The sequence below is a fragment of the Pseudopipra pipra genome, chromosome 5 (genome assembly GCF_036250125.1).
Source record: "Pseudopipra pipra isolate bDixPip1 chromosome 5, bDixPip1.hap1, whole genome shotgun sequence".
Taxonomy (NCBI): Eukaryota; Metazoa; Chordata; class Aves; order Passeriformes; family Pipridae; genus Pseudopipra; species Pseudopipra pipra.
The window spans coordinates 19,133,072-19,153,730 of NC_087553.1; the positions used below are offsets into that span (position 1 = coordinate 19,133,072).

A 20,659-nucleotide genomic window follows, 5' to 3' on the forward strand; every position below is an offset into this window, starting at 1 on the left:
GGAGGTTACTGAATCCCCACAAGGCCTTCAGGAACAATTAGGAAACATCTGACAATAATGTAAGTTGTAGTAGATTCTGCTGTGGTGCTGGACATCTCCTGATGCCTCTTCCAGGCAGAAGTGTGTTGTTTTCTAACACACTTTCATCTTTTATATCCTTTTAATCCTTGGTGAATATCACTGTTGTCTGGATAGGAATTTCTTAAATGGTGGGGGAGATTAAAATTTAGTAAATCCATAGTAGTTACCTTGGTACAGACTTCATGGGAAAGTGCTTTGAGCTACTATATTTGACAGCAGCTGCAGCTGTAAGAGTCATAGGCCACAACTTCTTAGTGAGAGTGGTCCTTATAGACAGAGTAACGACTGGGACTTGCTTTCTAATCAACATATTTTCTGAAGACTTTTAAAATGCATGTAACAGTCTGACATACCAGCTGTCACCAGAAATCATGTCCCCCACCAACACCCGCATGTGGTGCGTTGGCACTCGTCACACAGAGAGGGAGTGTTGACAAGTCCTCTTGCTAGTCACCTTAGGAAGGGAGGAAAGAAGCCAGGGTTCAGTGAAGGCAATCTCAGGAGAAAACCACGAACATCAGAACTGGAACAGTCTGAGCAAGGAGTAACTGGGCTGGCCCAGGGCTTTTACAAGCCCAAGAAGAAATAAGTGCAGCAAAAGAGAAATTTTCTCAAACCTCATCCATGTTTAGCTTGGTGTTTGAGACTGATTCGAACCTCTCTCATCATGGGACAGCAGTGCAATGCCATTCATGGCCAATTTTTCCAAGTTCCAGAGCCTTGAGTAGCTATAGTTGCATTTGTCTTAAAACTGAATTATGCTTTCTTTTGACTTAGAAGCCGAACTTGATTTCCAAGCCAATGCTTGACAGCATCCTTTGTCTTCGAGATGACAGATGGAAGTATGTGCGGAGCCTCCTGACCCCAGCCTTCAGCGACACCAAACTGAAAGAGGTAAGGTGTAGACAGTTCTGATTTCATAATTTGGAAGACTTGTGCAGGCATCTGCTTTATGTAGGTCCATCTTAAGGATAGGTAAAACTTGCTACTTTGTGCCAGTTTATTTAGGCCTGAAGAGCATGTGCAGTAGAGCATAGGTACAGCATGGTCCAGGTCATAGACTGGTGAAAGTCAGAATAGCTCAGCTGAGGATATGATCCTCTGTCTTCCTCTATATGAGCCAGTTTGTCCATGAAAGTGTAGCATACTCAAGAAGGACCCTTACATCTTCCCTATCCTGTTAGGAGTAAGCTAAAGTACAGAAAGGTTATTGCTCCCAGTTGGAACATAGCTTTTCATGATGTGCAGAGTCAGCAACTCTCACATTAACACAGGAACTGCTATCAGTCTATTTTCATTTCTCCATCTCCTTCCCCTCCCCTCCTCCTTTTATTCTTTAATCCTTTCATATAATAAAATAAGTCACTGGAACAGAATGTCATTGCCAGATAAATACCTCTGACTGAAAATAAATGTCTCTGTGCTGACCTGCTGCTAATTTCCTATAAATGTATCAGCATTTGCTCAGCCATGGGAGCCCATTACCTGGTAACAAAGTCCTGTTCCAGTGACACGATATCTCTTAATTAAACGCAGATAAATGATTGACTGGTTAAAGTCTTCTTTCAAGGGGAAAAAAAAAATCAACTCCACAACAACAAAAAAATCACCTTTTCCTTTACGTATTTTATTCTGAAAGGGAATCATGCCTCACTCCGGTGCCCAGTCCTGGGTTGTAAAATTTTCCACTGGGCAGACGCTTGTGTTGTTTTGACATGCCGCTGTCGAAATCCACAGTAACATCTAAATGTGTCTGCCTCTCCCAGCTCTATAGACAGCAGTTGCTTAGCAACACCGGCTGTCACCTCCTTATTATGGTAAATTCTAATTGGCCGTGAGCCTGGTGGAGATGCTGATTAATCACGACTGACAATGCCATTGGTTATGCGCCCCGACATTTGCTCTGTCACCGGCTCCATCACGAAATTTTAGCAAGGCAAGGATGTTTAAATATGCAAGCGATTAGGTGCACATGGCATGGTGGGAAGAGGAGAGTTTTGCATTTTCCTGGTGGAAATTAATCTTACTGCAGGTCATCAGCTCTTTTCTGGCGGACTAACAAAAGATAACACTGCTCTCCCCTCAATTTGTGGAGAGCAACCTCTGCCGGCACCAGCCGGGCGGGCTTGGCTGAGGAGCACAGCGAGGGCAAGTGAGTGGAGCTCGGTTGTCCTACTTGGGCACACGTGGGTTTACAGGGTCTGACTGATCAAACTGACTTGGCCAGAGAAGTCATGGCACTCCCTTTGCACTGCTTGGTGGTGGAGCTGGAATGAAGGAATAGTGGTAGGAGGTAGAGTTGAGGGCTGGCCAGTGCCTGGTAGCCGTCTCGCATGCAAAGACCGAGCTCTTTATTTTTAACCTGATAATCACCTTTCCCCATGATGCCTCTTCCAAGCTCTGTGGAAGGGGTGTGACTGTGGATGGGCTCAGGGTGACCTGGAAATGGTTACTTTTTCCTCCCGTTCTACACCAAGTGGGAAAAAGAGGAATGGGGCAGGTCTCTCTGAAAAGCTCAGCTTTGTTCCTCTCTCCCATGCCTTCAGCAGAAGTCTGTCCATTTTGACACAGAGAGACACTTGCAGTAAACCCATGTGAGATTAAGAACTGCTATTGAACGGATGTGCTCCTCAGCCTCGCATTTCATTTTCTACCCAAATACATTAACAGTCCTGGGATCTGAAGTTAATGCAATTTAAGTCCTTGCCCATGTGCTTTTCTTGCTGTTGCTTAATTTGGAAGCCATACCAACACTTCTCAAAGGAAATTGATGCTCATTAATTATGATCTCACTTTTTAACTCTCCCATATTTGGTACTCTCTCAGAACCTCTGCAGCAGCATGGAAACAAAAATACCATATTCTACTATTGGCCATACTACAGAGTATTCAGAGTTATATAGAAGACATCCTGTTTATAATAATCCCTTCCTCTGTACTTCAAAGCAGTTACAAACAAGCTAGCTTTGGTATTAATTTATTACATAATAACCTGGATATGTTATTTTATATATGTTTATAAATACTACTAGGCACTTTCCTTATTTTTTCTCCCAAGATATTGATTCTTTTGCCGCAGAGGTCCAAGCTCTGATAAAATTCCACACCATAGTCTTCCTCTCTGTTCACTCTGGATGTCTGCCTTGCCTTTGTTCCTGTATGCAAACTTTCCAGTGGTGCTGGAGAGACTGCAGACCTCCTGAGTGGTTCCTTGAGTGCTGCAGCCCCTAGTGCCACTCCAAACATAGACTTGTCTGTCTGGATGCTCTGAGAGAACTGAGAGCTGTTAGCCTGTGACAGAGCAAGAAATGTTAACAACTCCTTGTGCTCCCCATAGCAATCACTTCAGATAAAAGATGCACCAAGAGCCAGAGACTGGCGGTTCCTGATAACTCCATTTCAGAAACACAAGAAGGGACAGTTTCAGGGCCAGCAAGAATGAGAAACTGGTCATCTACTTTAACCTGGCTGCTGGAGGACAAGAGCCAAGGCAGAGCTAATGTATGTTGCTAAGATTTAACCTGCAGTGCTCCACAGAGGCACCTGGCTGCTGTGGCTGTGACCAGAGGCATACTTTGCTCTTGTCGCTCCACAGAAGTAGTGTAATGTCACTGAGAAGTTTGCTGAGCTTGAGGAATTTCCCCTTAGTTTGGCAAAAATCTCCAACAACCAGTCACCAAATGATAAAAAAGTTGATTCCAGAAATTTTTAATTTTTCAGTTACAGGAAATGAACTGAAACTAGAGGCTATAGAGCTGCTGGGTAGCCCGTATAGTGATTGCTGCATGTATGCAGAGAGTTATTTTCATAACATTTTTCAAGAGCTTCTGGCATCCTCTCTAGCTTTCTCTTTCTCTTTTCTCAAATTCTTTTTAAAAGCCATGCACTGTTTCACTGTTGCTTTTATGGATTCCTATATATTGGGTGTTCTCCCTTTTTAATTTTCTTTTTCCAATAAGCATGTGAAGATTAGTAAAGCGGTTGAGATGAGGGAGGGGGGCTTGGACTCAAGAATTGGATTTTGGGGCTCTCAAACCACGACAGCAGTCCACTCCGAGTGAAGGAAGTTTTGGCTCCAGATAACATTAAATACAAATACTATAGTGGTGGTGAGCATAGCATAAAGCAATAGACTTCTAAGCTTGGTCCTGCAGTAAGATTTGGTAGCATCTCATATGACATGCCACTGGAGTTGGTAGCAGATCTGATAATAAGTTCTTTCCAGTAAGACCCCCTCATAGTGCCATTGCTATGGGAGCACTAAGAATGAGAAATGAGAGACAAGAGGCAGGAGACCCAAGAAATTTCACTTCCAGTTTTGACATTGACTGCCTGTGGGTGATCTGACAGTAGCTACGTAAATTCTCTGCACATGAAACAACTTTTATCTTTTAAATGGGAATATTACCAATCACTGAAAGTTGATCCAAGATGTAATTCATGAGGAATTGATGAATACCTGGAGGCTCTAAGTAAAAGAATAATTTCCCAGTGTTCCTGTCATGCTCTCCTCAGCTATTATGTATTGAAACAAACTGACATGTTAGTGATCTTACTGTACCGATCTTGATTCCCTATTTAGTATTTCTTATTTTATTCCTCTTCTTTTTGCTGTGGTGCCTGTGATGATCCTGCAGTTCTGGACCCCTTGTCAGACTTGATAAATAGCTTTGCTCTCTTTTACAGCCAACACCAGCAGAAAACCTATTGATTTTTATTTATTCTGATGGTGCTGCAGTAGTCTTGTCATCTCCTATCAGTATGCTGGGAATCCTCTCCTCCATTAACAAACCATTAAAACAAAGCGGAACACAAAAATTAGAGGAGAGAGCACAGCATAATGTAGCATTGTCCTAAATAACCTGTGAAGTGGAGTTTGTGTTGAGGCATTTCTTTCAAATGAAGGGAGACACAAAGCAGAACTTGGGATAACGTGGCAGAACAGTGCAGGAAAATCCTCTAGTGTCACTCTCAGGCATGTAGATCTTTCATGTCCCACTAGGACGTAAGATCTGACAGTCCAACCATTGCGATTTCCTTGATTTGCTCTTATTCTGTTTGTGCACGTTGGTCAAAGGCATTTTGGAAGGGTCTCTGGAAATTGTTGTTGTTGCTGGGCAAAGCAAGCGTGCTCACCTAAGGCAAATCAAATAACTAACATAAAAACTGATATGTGAAATGTGCATATCCTTGAGCCACGGATCAGTGTCTGGTTGAGTTGCTCATTTTGGTAAGTTGTGCCCAGGAATAGCAAGGCCCACTGTCAGGTGAGGGGAACAAATCCGCTCACAAAACATCTTCCTGACACTCTAGTCTTTTCCTGGTTTTATTCAGGGACTTGAAATCTGGAACAGAAGCAATTCTTGTTTTAGGGATGTATTCTTTTTCCTTCTCCTTCCTTTATATTTCATGACATTTGTGGGACAAGAGGTCCAATGCGACTTCTGCTTCTGTATGCGAACAGTAAAGTCTCCAGTGTGTCTGTCTACAGTGAACATGATCCAGCCTTCTACTTTTTAGTTTGCTGTGCTAATAATAAGGGGAATAATAATACTAATGAATACCGAGGGCCACATCTAACTAGAGGAACGTGACTCCGATGCCTTTGAACAGTGCAAACATCCACATGCGCTGTGTGTACGCAGAAGCAGAAACTAATTGTTGTTATGTGCCAAATAGCATATTGGCAGGATTTAAACAGCAAAGCCCCTGGCATCATGAAAACCCTAACCCCAAATGCTCTTCTTTGGCAAAAAGAAAGAAATTTGGACTCTGGGCTACTCTTGCTATTAGATAACTGGCAGATCAAATATTTACAGGGACCATATTGTTTAGATTTTTCTTCATCCTGTTCCTCTCAGCCAATCTGAACACAGAGCAGCTGGGGTTTGTTTACCTACCAAGAACTGAATCTCAGGCAGGTTATGCAGGTTTTATGTTCTGACTGGCAAATGAGAATATATAAAAAGTCACTGATACCAAGGCAGTGTAGATCAACGTGCCTGTTTCTGTGCTGGTTTTCAACATTTGGTATATTTCACCTCCCCCAACACTATTTTTCTTGACAATTGGACAAAGAGTTTGAGGTGTTAAGGGACTTGAGAATGTTTCAGTCTGTGGTCTTTGTAGTTCACAATCTTGGACTAATTTATACCCCCCAGGGGAATAAAAACTCAAACAGAACCTACGATTCTCATGTAGATATCCCCTGTAGCTTTCATACACAAATAATTGTCTCATCGATATGACTCTGTCCTGTCATGCTAACAATAAATCAAATCCATGTGTTCCCCTCCTTATTTTCCTGGTTAGATTTACTAATAAAAATACCTTATGGCTAGAAATTAATTGCAACAGTATTTTGAAAGCTGGTGGAATGAGGAAAGTGCAGAGGTGCTGTGGGATGCCCTGGCCAGACGTGCCCCTGATATCTCTGCCAGCTGTTGAAGAGCAATAGCAACCAGCTGGGTGGTTGCAGATCTGGTGATGTGATGAAAAAAAAGAGAAAATAAGGCAATAACAGGAACATCTGAAATGATCACCATCTGTTTAGGAAACATCATACCTGTTAAAATACGGATTTTCATTTTGTTCTCCTTGACTGGTTCAATTCATTGGAGGGGCTGGACTCAGAGATTATAAAATATTTCACCCTGGTTCAGTCTGTTGAAAAGAAATGTGTTAATGTTGTTGAACCATTTGAGAAGCAGCTCACTGCAGGGGATCTTCTTTGGAAAGCCAAAAGGGAAAGAGAACTGCCACATAACATGGTGTGCCCCTCCCAAACACATAACAGCTACTGTTACCAAATACTAATCTGCCCTCAGAATTGTCTTGTGAGACTGTGGCAAAGCCCAAATCACCCCGGCTTTGAAATGAAATTTCTCCTGTATAGGCACGGGACCTCGAGAGCAGCTAGACACATTCTTGACTCAGACTTCTGCCTTTGGAAAACATATTGGATGCTCCCGCGTTGGCCTTTTGACTGTGTATAGTCTTGCCCATGTGTTAGGATGGCAGTGTGCCTGTGCACAAAGTGTTATGCCAGTTTCACAGAGGTAGAAGTGCCAAGCAAAATGGACTTGGCTGGGCAGGCTGCACAGCTCTCAGAGAGTGCGGCAAGGCTGCAGTAAGTCTTTTTTGGTAACAAAAATGTCAGAGGAGTAGGACGAGTCTGTTCTCATGTTTGTTGACATCCGTATGCTGAAGGAGGTTGTTCAGGAAGGAGAGGCAGGTTTCTGTGTGTATGTTGTGGGTGCCTGGCATAATTATTGAGGCAAGACTGTGGTATTAAGTTGTAGGCTGTAAGGATCTCTTGGCAGTCTCTGTGGGAAAGAGCCATAGGACATAATTCCTTTAGGTTCACAGCTGGATTGCTGCTATACCCTTCCTCTGCCCCTGTAGTTGGTGTAATCAAGGAAGTGTCTGATCCCTTTCATATGTAAAAAATTAAAGAGAAAGAAAGAGAGACTTTAATGAGGTCTTCTTGGTTGCCTGTGTTATGGTTTCACTGAAGCCCTAGAGAGGAGACTGTTGCACTGTGAGCTACAGCCAGGCTGTGGGTAAGTCTACCCGACCATCATGTGTCAGTGACTGGAAAGAACAATTAGTTGAATAAATCATGTGAATGTCCATTTAATAGCATCATCCAGAAAATCCTTTCCTCATGTAGCAATAGCAGTTTGCCCTCAGCTGCCTGTAGTGGTACACAGGGTGGTTTTCTAATGTACATGTTAAATCCCTCAAACCGAGAGACAGCAGGATGGAAGTGCTGGGACTCTGATGCCAATACCTTTACAGGACTTTGTGACTTTGGAAAATACTATTCTTTCTGCCCTGGAGCATATGTAACCTGAGTGTAAAGTACTCTAAGTACAGATCACGATAAATCTTCAGCTGGAATGATTAGAAAGAGAGGGGGATATTTTTGCTTGATAGCTCTCTGTGTATGTAGCCACAAGGGAGCAAGAAGCATAGGTCAGGTAAGTGACAGAGCCTCTTGTATTTAGGCCCAGAGCTGGAGAAGGTCACCCCTGTAATTTGTGGGTTTATTTTTAGCAGACAGTGCCAACATTTCATATTACCTGCGCATAAGTGCCTAACTACACTTGCAGAGGAACCTGAGAGCTCCATCCCATTTGCCAGATAAAAACAATTGTGAATAATTGTTTGTTTTTGTTGGTTTCTTTTTTCCTTAAGATTTTCATGTTTTTCACAATTCAGTGTGTTCCTTTCTAGATGACACCACTAATAAACCAGGCCTGTGACATCCTGCTGTGTAACTTGAAAGTCTACGCAGATTCTGGCAAAGCTTTTGATATCCAGAGGTATGTTCTACATGCCAGAAATTAGTAGCAGATTAAAAAAAAAAAAGTCAGTAGCAGCAGTTATTCTAAATATGCACTTACTGTATAAAAGTTTTTTCTTCCTCCCTTACTTTTAAGAGTGGAGATCATAGTTTAATAGAGGATGTGTCTGATAAATTCCTTTTCTTCCTGGGGGCAGCCATTGCATACTTGAAAAGTAATTTTGGTAAAGCATCTAATGTATTTCTAGTGGTTGTTTAATGAAGTTTTAACAGCTGGAAGCAGAAAGGAGGGCTGCGTCAATCCCCACCCAGTCTGTTCACTACAGTCTGTCAATAATGTACAAGTATAAGAATTGATCTGATCTCAAATATCTCTAGTCCATCACACTCTTGCTTTTTTTTATATGAGGTTTTTTTGAGCACTTAATCATTCTTACCAGATTCTTCACATCCCCCCTCATGGCACACTAGCCTTTTGTGAAACAACGGGATCGGTACTCCAGATGAGAATGCACCACTGGTTTATAAAATGACATTTTAATATTTTCCATATTGTGCTTTCATTTGTTATGCATTTAATATCATATTATCTTTTTTGTTGCTCTTTCATCAGAGGTTTTCACTGAACTGTTCACAACACTGTCTTCTCTGAGTAGATGCATTTCCTCTAGGACACTGTGCAGCATATGAGTGGTTTGAATGCGTTCTTTCTAATAGGCCCTATTTTTGTGTACACTTCATTTGCTGGGTTGGTCAGTGCCCTCTGAAGTTCTTCATGATTTTCCTCAAACTGAAGAAGCACAAATAATATTGTTTCATCTGAAGAAATGGGTGTTTAGCCACAATTCATTCATCTCTTTTCAAGGACATGTATACATGTGCACATGCAAGTGTATGTGTGTGTACGGAGATCTCTTTATTAAACACCTGAAGAGATGCTATAAAATCTCAAGATACATTACACTAGCTGAGTGCTCTGATGAAAATTGACCTTTTGAGTCCTTCCAGACTTTTCCCTTTTTTCCATTTTTCTTTTGTCTTTGCCTGGTCTCATAGCTATTGATCTATTATAGGGTTTCACCTCTCAAGAGGCATTTTGGAAAAGAACTTTTGAAAGCATAAATGAATGATGTTGACCATCTCAGAACATGATCTTCCAGTTGTTTTACCATACTACCATTTCAGCAGGTTTGACAGTTATAAATGTGATTCTCATTCCACTGCAGTTTCACAGAATTGCCTTGGGAGCTGGTTTTGGATGTAAATACCATATCTGTAACCTCCTGTGATCTTGTATGTTAGTTGTCTTTAGCCATTTTGTGTTTTGCCAACAAGTCAAAATTTAGTTTTTAAGATCTTTTTCAGTACCTTGGAGAGATAAATGATTGAGTGCCTCTGAAATTATTGTTTTGTAGCAATGAATGCTCTTTTTAACATTTCAGCTTCTAAAAATTCTTTTTTTCTTTTTTTCATGTGTGTGTTTGTAAGAGTTGGAGACCCAAAGAAGTTACTTCACCTTGCAGTATTGTTGTAATCTTTCAAATCTGATCTGGTGTCATCAGAATGACAGCGCCCAAAGATCATAGTTTAGAAATACTGCTTCACAATGTACACAGGATATAATGGGCCTGACTCTTGACCTTCTCTTCGTACATGCTCATTCAGGTTAAAACCCCAGAGATTGAAATTAGCCTTTTGTAAGAGATCATAGAAGAACATTCATTGCAGACTTGACCACAGATCAGAAGGATGAAATTTCAAGGATATTTTACATTCTCAATCCACTTATCTCAAAACTAAATAGCTACTAAAGCCCAGTAGAAAAATAAAGATGGTGAGGCAACTGGATAGATGGTTAGATATGCATGGAGAGATTCAGTAAGTTCTGAAGTTTCTAGATCATGGTCCACAGGTGATTTGTAATTCTTGAAGCACTGGCTGCTCCTCTGCAGAGATACAGATTTCACATGGTGGCAGTTCCTCTTGGTTTTGTCCATGGATTTACATTACAAAGGAGGTATAGAGAAGAGGAAGGAAATCCTTAAGCAGTGTTATTTTATTTAAGCAACTCTTGTCTCTGAGAGTTTAGGCGGGACTGGTAATAGATGTGGGGTTTGCAGTTTAAAATGAGAAAGGATTGATCTCTTTTATTAGGATGCATACTAAGAAAATGCTTATGAATCTCTGATGACGTGTTGCCTTTGATTTCTAGGTAATAAAAAATTAAATTGTTTATTTCTAATAAATTCTTGATGGAATTATTGAGCTAAATGAAAATATGTTCACTTTATATGTGGAGAGAAGGTGACTGTTATTAAGCATCAGCATTTGTCAGAATGATGGAAACATCTCTTGTTGGCAAAGCTCAAATCTAAAAGGAAGAAGAAACTCAGTGGCAAAAATTAATGCTATGTGATGTTTGTAGAAGCAAGATACTAATGGATATGTGATTTCTAGATAACAATGTATAATTCTTCAATTCAATGCAGGTGTTACAACTGCTTTACGTTGGATGTCGTTGGTAGCGTAGCTTTTGGTACTGAGGTGGATTCCAAGAAGAATCCTGATGACCCCTTTGTTAAGAATTGTAGAACATTCTTTGAAATGTCTTTGTTTAAGCCTCTCCTCATTCTAATCCGTGAGTATAGTCTACATTTGTTTTCTTCCTTATGGTAACTTCCTAAAAGTCATTCTGAACATACTGAAGCCATAGCAGGAAGATTTATAGCTGACTTTATTTCAGAGGTGTTCAGAATGCAACCTACAGGCCAAATACACCCTCGAGATTTCCACCATATGCTCTGCAGCTTCTGTCACCATTAATGAAACTTGCTCCAGAAACTGAGAGTCTTGGAACACAATGCTCCAGGTTCACCTGAGAGAAAAGTTTCTGGGTCCTGCAGTTTTTATTGTATTTGTACACTTCTCATTAAAACAGAGTAACAGCACTTAAGTGTAAAGTTTTTTGAACGTGGTAGAGATTGAAATCCCATCTGCTAACAACATTAACAACCCACCACAGAAAAGAGGTGGAGGAGCATAAGCAGATAGTGTAAGTCCTCCCAATTATTTTTTGAATAGCAGCAGCAGCTTGGTTAGTGGCTATAAAGGATAAAGATAACAGGCATCATGAAGTGAATGCACTTATTGTCAGATGAATAGATAGCAATGCACGAGTGGGGTATAAAACCATTTAATTCTAGGACGCAGAAGCTACGGCTTCATGGTGATGATGGTCTTGTTAATTCAAGGGCAGTAAGAATTGTAGATGAGGAAGCCACACCATAATCAATCCTATTGAAGTTTTATCTTCTTGATGTCTAGACCTGCACATAGTAATGTCAGGTGGCACAATGGCAAAGTTTTCTGTGCCCATCTGATCCTGCTGGCATTACAGATTGCTCCTGGACTCAGAGCACATGAACTGTTTCCTTCTGGAGTCGTGTATCCAAATTGTCCCGGGGTTAATGTTTAACCTGATTGTGAAGTGTGATTTGTGATCAATTTCTTAAGGGACAGAAATGTGCCCCTACATGTCTAAGAGTATGCCCTTCATTAAAGCAAGTCTTTGTAGGGTTTGAGGTTGGATTCCTTGGTTCATCTCTTCTGCTGATTCATTATGTGGTCTGAATTTCCACACTGTGTTGCTCTGTTGGCAGGACAGGGTTTGTCCAATGACTGATTTGTTAGTTTTACGTTGTTCATAAGTTAATGAGGGGTTTATTAGGATGCAAGACTTCACTCAGATTTCTAGTTCCTGACTATGAAGGCCATGGACTGGAGACCATTCTTCCAGAATGTGCGGCCTGTTTAGAGAAGCAAAATAAAATAGAATCATAGAACAGTTTGGATTAGAATGGACCTTTGCAAGTCATTTAGTCACACCCCCTACAATGAGCAGAAATGTCTTCAACTAGATAGGTTACTCAGAGCCCTGTCCATGCTGACCTTGCATGTTTTCAGGGATGGAGCATCCACCACCTACTTCTCTGGGCAACCTGTTCCAGTGTTTTATAACCTTCATTGTGAAAACCATCTTCCTTATATCTAATCTAAATTGGCTTTCTTTTAGTTTAAAACCAGTACCCCTTGTCCTATTGCAAGAGGCCCTGATAAAGAAAGAGTTTGTCCTCATCCTTCTTGTATGTTCCCTAATGCTGGAAAACTGTAAATGAGAATGAACACTACACAATTGCATAGATTGGTGCCATAAGCTGCCAGGCTAGTTCAAGATCCCACACCTTCTCTGTGTAATTGGGTAGGCAGAGGAAATAATGCTCCACTTTGTTGTGGTGTCTCTGTGGCATCAAAAAGCTGAACCAAAATCCTGAAGCATTGTGAAAGCAAGCTTGGAAGGCATCTGTCTGGCAGGAGAGTCCTGGACAGCATGGCATTTCTAAAAGGAAATCCTTTACCAGCCTGGGAGGGTGGAAGAAAAAGAGGGAGAGGGAAAGAGGAAAAAACAGGTTTCACAAAGGGAACACATTCCACTTGATGAGTTTTATAATCTTAATGAAAGGAGCAGGGGGGGGAAGACTATTATATGCCTTCACAGTCTGATTCAATGTTTTCTGCTTTAAAATATCTTACAGTTTCTTTCCCATTCATAATGATCCCACTGCTACGCATTTTTCCAAACAAGAAACAAATGGAACTGAATGGATTTTTTATCCAAACCATAAAAAATGCAATTGTCTACAGGCACCAGCAAGATGCAGCTGAGGTAAGGCTATTTCTGTGATAAATATATGGGTAAGCAAATGTTTTGAGAAAAACTGTAAGTGACATAAGCCTCAGTTTAAAAAGTAAACTCAGTCTGTTCGAACAGCCAGAGTATTTTAGTGAAGATTTTATTAACTTTTAGCTTTATGTACCATCAGGCAGGGTTGGTGTTTATGCAGAATTGTTAACACACTACAAGATTGCTTCTTTTAGTATTTCTGTTCAAGTAAGGATGCAGAAAATGTTACATCTAGCATAACTTTTCAACCTAGTTTCTAGACCCAGAAGGAAGGATTCACCCTGTAGAATTTCTTCTTGTCTTAAACTCAGGTATTGTGTCTATGCTACTTTTCCTTAAGGACCAGAGAAAAAGAAGGCCCCACTGAGTGTTTTAACCCAATCATTACCTAGGAGCTGAGGCACATTTTATAAGCCCTGCAATGGTTCCTACAGCTTTGCAACATGGAAAGAACCTGAGTGTCTGGTTAGAGCAGTCGATTGATATAGAGATGGCTAACTAGGAAGGTAGAAAATACCACCTGAAATATGCAAATAAATGGATATGCATTAGTAGCAAATAATTCATTCCTGCTTTGTTTGGTCATAAGGCAGTCTGAGGGGTTTTTTGTTTGTTTTTTGATCGCTGTTGTTTATGAAGTATCTGAAGGCACATGCATTTTTGTGAACATCTCTCTATTATTGGTATATGAAGCATTTGGAAATAGGCCTGTGCTTCAGTTCTATGATACAAAAGTTCTTCAGGTCTGCTTGTCTTTTTGGACCATTTTTTACTGCAGACTGCACACAGTATCCCTAAAAATAAGTTAACCAATTAATTATGGATGTGTAGTGAGAAACAAAGAATATCAGTGGGAATTCTGTTTTTAAGGTAGCTGAGACAAATTTTAACAATTGAGATGAACCACACTACAACACAGACATTAAAGAAGCTGTTAATATTGAAATATAAGAGATGTCTGTTTCTGAGATGAAGAGCAATGGTGATGGGCTAACAGCATGGATGAGACTGGGTCCTCCAAACTTTTTACAGTTTTTTGGCCCCACCACTTCACCCCAGCTGTCACCTTTCAGGATAAAATGAATTTTAGTTTACCTTTAGTCTACCTCCAGAAGACATTTAAAAATAACATTGATATTCAGAAGTATTGCTGCTCTTTGCTGTGTTGCATGTTCTGCTCTTTGACTTTTTCTGCAGTGAAGTCTCACTTCTGTGTTGTGCTTTGTCACCACGTGCTGTTGGTCGTTCCTCCAGCCCACCTTCATTGGTCTTTACCCTCACCAGCCTTTGAGTCTTTGTCCTTCTTTACATCCCAAAGATGGTGAGCACCACTGACTGGCCACAAACAACTCATGGTTCATAAATATTGTTGCTGGCCCAGGCTGTGTGGTGGAGGAGTATTTTCTAACAGGAATGGTGTATCTAAGCTGCTTGCAGACGCCTCATTTCTAATGCACAGGTCCAGTGAGAACTTTTAATGGCATACTGATGTGGCTGTATGTATGGAAAGATTTGGATCGAAGATTCATGCCAAAGGGGTCTGCATGAAAAGTCTGTTCTGTGTATCAGTTATCAAAGGATAAAAGGGACAAAGAAATAATCCAACATGGATTAAAGGTAGTTACTGTATTAACTATTATTAATAAAATGTAGTGTATTTCTGTGGCAGTAGCATGGAGGGCTTTGATCATCAGCGGAATCCTTCACTATACTTGAGATGGTCACTCCCTTATAAAAGGGAAAATGGAAAGAAAAGCAAGATTAGTGACAACAGGTCGAGCACAGAGGGTAACAGTGAATGGGGTAACATCAAACTGGTGACCTGTCACTAGTGGGGCTCCATCTTAAGGCCTTTGCTCTTAAAAATCTTCATAAATTACTTGGATGCAGGACTGGAAGGGATACTAAACAAGTTTGCAGACTACACAAAACTGGGAGGAGCTATTGACTCCCTTGAAGGCAGGGAAGCCCTGAAGAGAGACCTCAACAAATTAGAGGGCTGGGTAATCACCAACTGTATGAAGCTGAACAAGGAAAAGTGCTGGATTCTCCACTTGGGATGAGGCAACCCTGGATGTTCACACAGACTCGAGAATGAGAGGCTGGAAAGCAGTGCCAGCAAAGGGACCTGGGGGTCCTGGTCAATGGCAAGTTGAATATGAGTCAGCAGTGCCCTGGCAGCCAGGAGGGCCAACTGTGTCCAGGGGGCATCAGGCAAAGCATCGCCAGCTGGTCAAGGAAGGTGATTGTTCTGCTCTGCTCTGGTGCAGCCTTACCTTGTGTGTGGTTTTGAGCACTGCAGTATTAAAAAGATAATCAGCTATTAGAGAGAGTCCAAAGGAGGGCACTGAAGATGGTGAAGGGCCTTGAGGGGAAGCCATGTGAGGAGTGGCTGAGGGCACTTGTTCTTTCAGCCTGGAGGAGACTGGGGGGAGACCTCATTGCAGTTTACAGCTTCCTCATGAGGGGAAGAGGAGGGGCAGGCACTGATCTCTTCTCTGTGGTGACCAGTGACAGGACCTGAGGGAATGGCCTGAAGTTGTGTTAGGGGAAGTTTAGGTTGGATATTAGAAAAAGATTCTTCACCCAGGGAGTGGTTGGGCACAGGAACAGGCTCCCCAGGGCAGTGGTCACAGCACCGAGCCTGACAGAGTTCAAGAAGTGTTTGGATGATACTCTCAGGCACATGGTACGACTCTTGGGGATGGTCCTGTGCAGGGCTAAGGGTTGGACTCAGTGATCCTTGTGGGTCCCTTCAACTCAGCATATTCTGTGACAAGAGCAGGAGGCAGAAATCTGTGCATATGCAGCCTGTTTGCAGGTTTTACTGGTTGATGGAGCAGAGGTATAAGGTTATATTGGAAGGAATATAGGGAGATGCTGTAAGAGATAACACATGGCAGTAGCTACCCAGTATCAGGGCAGTGTGGAGGAAAGTACAAAGTCCATGTTTGCCTTAGCAGTGTATGCATAAGTCCATGGACCCATCTGCTCCTGGACTTTTGCCTAGTTTGCAAAACTGGCATGTGGGAACTATTTCAAATGCTGGGAGTTAAACACTTAGGACCAGATTTCTAAGGGCACATTAAATCCCCTTTGCAGTTCAGGGTTATTACTGTGGCTTTCAGAAGTGGCTGGAAAATTTGGAGCTTCCTCTTTTTCCCTTTTCACTGTCTGTCTTGTTACATGCTCTTAGAATTTTGACTGGTTTAGGTTGGTGGTGCATGAGTCTCGTTACAAGTCCGGGCAACTTAATAATTTGCCAGGGGCATAAAAATGGTATGTGAAACAGATCAAAATGCAGGGTTTTTTAAAATTAATCCAGAAATTAAATCTGTAGAGATTAGGTATCCCAGGTAGCCCTGCATGTGAAGGAGAATTATGTCCTGTGTCCTAGGTTTCAAATGATGAAATGTACCCACTGAAGCCACTTGAAATTTTGGCATTGAATTTTAATGAGCCAAGATATAACTGGTGGCTACTGGTTTTTGCTAATATTGAGAGCTGTAAGCCAAGTCTTATTATCTCCCTGAGGTGCATCAGGCCAATGGGTATTCCTTAGGTTGCCACATTCCTAGATGTTACATTGTGTGCATCTTTTACTCCTCATTGATTTTAACATCATTAAAAATACTTTTGGGTTCTTTTCTTGAGGTAGGGGGTGGTGGGAAGGGTGAAAAAAGCCTTTGGAGCAAACAATGAAAAGCTCCATGACAGTGATTCAGCTGAAGCTTGTGCAGCTCATCTGCAGCTAATGTGAACAAAGAATAAAGAAAGGCCAAAAAACAACGTGGCAAGCAAAGTCAGCCTGTTATCATCCCTGTTCTATCAGTAAATGAAACAATGCTTCTGAATGCCTAAAGATAATCCCATGGGTAGATAGTAATTTTACAGCCAGGTTTAGATCTAATAATACGCTTGCAGCTTACATGAGATCTGTGATGTCACTTTCTCTCATCCTGTCGTTTAGTGGTGCAGATGTCATTTTAATTATATATTATCTTTCTGTGGTCACTCGAATAATTTTAGTCCTGGATATTCAACTCATTTGGCTTATGTACAAAAACATTTAGTGGTTGTACTTTAGAAATTTTAATATGTTACATTTATTCATGGATTCAAATTATTGTAAAAGGCTTTTCCCACTATTTACAGAAGAGCAAATTTACCCTGCTCAGAAGAAAAAGCACAAATTTAATGCACCACTTAACACCTACTTTGAAGACTCCAGCAGGATTTAAGTGTTCAAATACCTTATCCTGATTATCTGCCCAGGTTTAAATTTTTCCCTGAGGCAAAATGTTTCCAGAAACAGGGCAGATAGACTGTTTATTTCAATAAATGATCTTTGATAGATTTTAATTTAATAATCTGATATGCAAATCCTTATTCATGTAAGAGTTGTTTTATATCATGATATAGCTCAGTTCATAACCTACCAGTTTCTTTTAAATTATGATATCTAAATGAAGGAGTCTTTCATAGTGCTCAAAACTGAAACTCCTTTCCAAAACTGTGGGTTGAAACTAAACCCTCTGTCAGCAGATGGAAGTCCAGAGTTTAATTTGTAATCCATAGTAATAGCAATTGGAATGTAACAATTTAAGAGTATTGCAAAACATTATTTTTGGAAAATCACAAGAGATCTGTGGGAAAATCCATTTTTCAAACTATGCATCCTTTAACAAGAAGAATTGAAGAGTTCATAAAGACTTCAACACATTGTTCTGACATCTCCTGATTTTTCCAGTCATACTGTCTTCTGTGAATGCATAATTCAAGGTCACAGATCCATGCCACGACAGTAGTGATGTTTCTGATGATCATCAGCTCCTTCTTGGTAGTCTCAAGCTGATGTGAAATGAGAGGGTGACAAAGGACAGGACAGTATCACCAGAACTGTTTTCTTTGGTATTTTAGTTCACAGTTTAGTTGGTCTGGATGGAGACCTATAGACTACCTGAATGCTTTTAATGTAAATGCAGAACAGACAGAAGGAACCACAGGAGAATAGTGTGAAGGCTGTGCTGCTGTGAGCTATGCTTTCCATTGAGCCATGTGGTGTAAAGCCACAAAAACTGTACAGTGTTGTCAATTCTGGTGATGATCTGGCGTCCTGTGGATTGGTATGGCTCTGGGATGCTCTGTTACTCTGCTGTGCCAGGCAGAGATCAAAAGAGGTTGTCCTCTCGTCAGCAATTGCCAGTGGACAATTGCAGACCCCTCCAGTTTTCCCCACTTGCCATTCTCATTCCTGGCCAATCTTTTTCCTGATCCCTGGTAGCTACAGTCAGTGGCTCTGCTGTTCCCAGGTTGCCTGTGTGCCTGGGCAGGCACAAGTGATTCCTGGTGAGTGGAGATCCTTTGGTTTGTCAGCATCAACCAGGTCAGGAAACTGAATTTTGAATAACTCTGAAACTAAGGTATTTAAATACTTGCAAAGGAGATGGGGCTGCTCTTGCACTATGGACTAGCATTCAAAATGTGCTATAAGGAAGAGGTATCTTTTAATATCTTTCTGGGAAATGATGGCTTGGTTAGAACTTCAATCTCTGGAACACTGATTCCCAGGGAAAACATGCAATGAGCTCCCCTAAGGTGAAGAGGGACGTGTGTGTGTGTGTGTGTGTGTGTGTGTGTGTGTGTGTGTACCTGCATTCTGGAGGATAAGGGACAATCTGAAAACCTAATTACTCTGACACTCTGTTCTTTTCTCTTCCTTCCCCAGCAGTTCCCTGGAGTTTTTCCTTTTCATGAACTAATGAACTATTTTATTCAAGAGCTGCTTGAAATGAGTTGAGCAGAGGTAATCCTCCTGAAAAAGTCTGATCCTCTCCTTGTCAAGGGAAAACTATACAATTACAAAGAAAACTTAGTTAAAAATTTGCTAAATACTATGTACAGTCCAGGGGCTATGTGTGTGTTTGAACTGTGTAAATGCAGTACAGATGTTAAAAAGTAAATATTTTCATACAGAAACAGCAGATGGGAGGATTAGACACCTTCTAAGACTGTGCAGTATTCTTGCCTTTGTAGAAAACCAAGCAAAATTTGTTTATATTTGGAAGAAAGCGGTGTCCATATAAGGATACGCACTATATGGCAATATTAAATAATCCATTTTTATTGATTAATAAAGTCATTAAAACAAAGGATCACTCTGGTCCTTTTGTTTTTCTAAGTCTGTAGGAGGGATGCTGTAATTCTGTTCTGCTGGGTGGTTCTCATGGTTTGATCATCTCATTATTCTCTGCCTTTGTCAGGAGGAAATGCAAAGTGGACTTTCAGAAAGGTAAATGTGTGTCTTAAAGATATAGACGAAATTTGGGCTAAATATGTAGTTTGAATACAATTCTCAAACCTGTATTTCTGCTGCTTTAAGCAGAAGGATACCGTTCCTCTAGAATATGTTAAAAACCTTTTGAACATTAAATCTGGTGTCTGTGCCTGGGCAGCATACAGTGATTCTGAGAAAAAAAAAGTAGCATTATGTTAAAAGGCATTTTAGTTATTCACCTTCTTTTAGGAATCAAGCCATTTCCTTGCTTTTTAAATTGTGTTCCTTCTTTCTCACATTTGAGGAAAAATATTTTCTTTTAGATGTATTTATTTATTTATTTATTTTTCTTAAAGATGTAATTCCTTTTGTGACTTTCTCAGGATTTCTGAAGTGGGTCTTTAAACATAGCAAAGCCACAAAACCTTGAATAGAGATGAACTTGAAATCCCTATTACTTTTGGACACCAGTTGTAATTTCTTGATCAGTCTGCTGTTATCTTTCCAAGGATGAATTGCAGGCTTACCAAATGTGATCTTTGGGTTTCAGGCCTGGACTGAAGTGTCTGGCTGAGGTACTTTCATCATGAAATGTAGTTCTGCAGTCTCTCTGCTCAAAAGAGATCAAGGACAGAATAAGTAATGAGAGCAGTAACTTTCTCACCTCCCCGAGGAGTGTTGGTAGAGAGCGCTGGAAGAGTTTTGTGTTACTGCTGCATCTGTCCCAGTTCTACAACCCAGCACACCTGTGAGCCCAGCGCTTTATGAGCACTACGGTCTCAAGAAGTCAGCAAATATCTGCTTGGTTACCTGCTGCCAGCAGGCACATACCAGATCTGCTTGCCTATTGCTCACCCTTTGCTCTAACACAGCATTTCTACTGTCTCCTTGGTTATGTCTCAGAGTACTTTATGGATTCTAGACAAGGAATAGGCAGGTGGTATCATGTGTATATATTATCTGCCCCACTCTAGCAAACCCTGCCTCAACCCTAACAATATAATCTTGGCATCTGGGACTCTTTCTCTGATGCCTCCATCTCTCCCCACTCCCTTTCGGTCTTTCTCAACCACTCCAGTGTATCTTAATTTCTTCTTCAGGAGGTGACGGGAGTGGTGTCCCTATCTCATATTTCACATGTCCCACCTCAGCTGTAATCTGGGGTTCAAAGTGCTATCATGTACATGAGCCATCTCATTGACTTCTTGGAGCACTGCTCACATTGAATCACAGAATCATTTAGATTGGAAAA

General features: G+C 41.0%; 1 protein-coding gene across 7 annotated transcripts in view; it reads left to right on the forward strand.

Annotated features, from left to right (window-relative positions):
- TBXAS1 (thromboxane A synthase 1) overlaps nucleotides 1–20,659 on the forward strand; it is a 264,202-nt gene that overhangs the window by 162,305 nt on the left and 81,238 nt on the right. For all 7 annotated transcript variants that reach the window (XM_064654786.1, XM_064654787.1, XM_064654788.1 and 4 more), the window contains 4 exons: nucleotides 859–975; nucleotides 8,320–8,408; nucleotides 10,879–11,027; nucleotides 12,982–13,112. In XM_064654786.1, coding sequence (XP_064510856.1) covers nucleotides 859–975; nucleotides 8,320–8,408; nucleotides 10,879–11,027; nucleotides 12,982–13,112 — 486 coding nt within the window. The remainder of the gene's footprint in view (nucleotides 1–858; nucleotides 976–8,319; nucleotides 8,409–10,878; nucleotides 11,028–12,981; nucleotides 13,113–20,659) is intronic.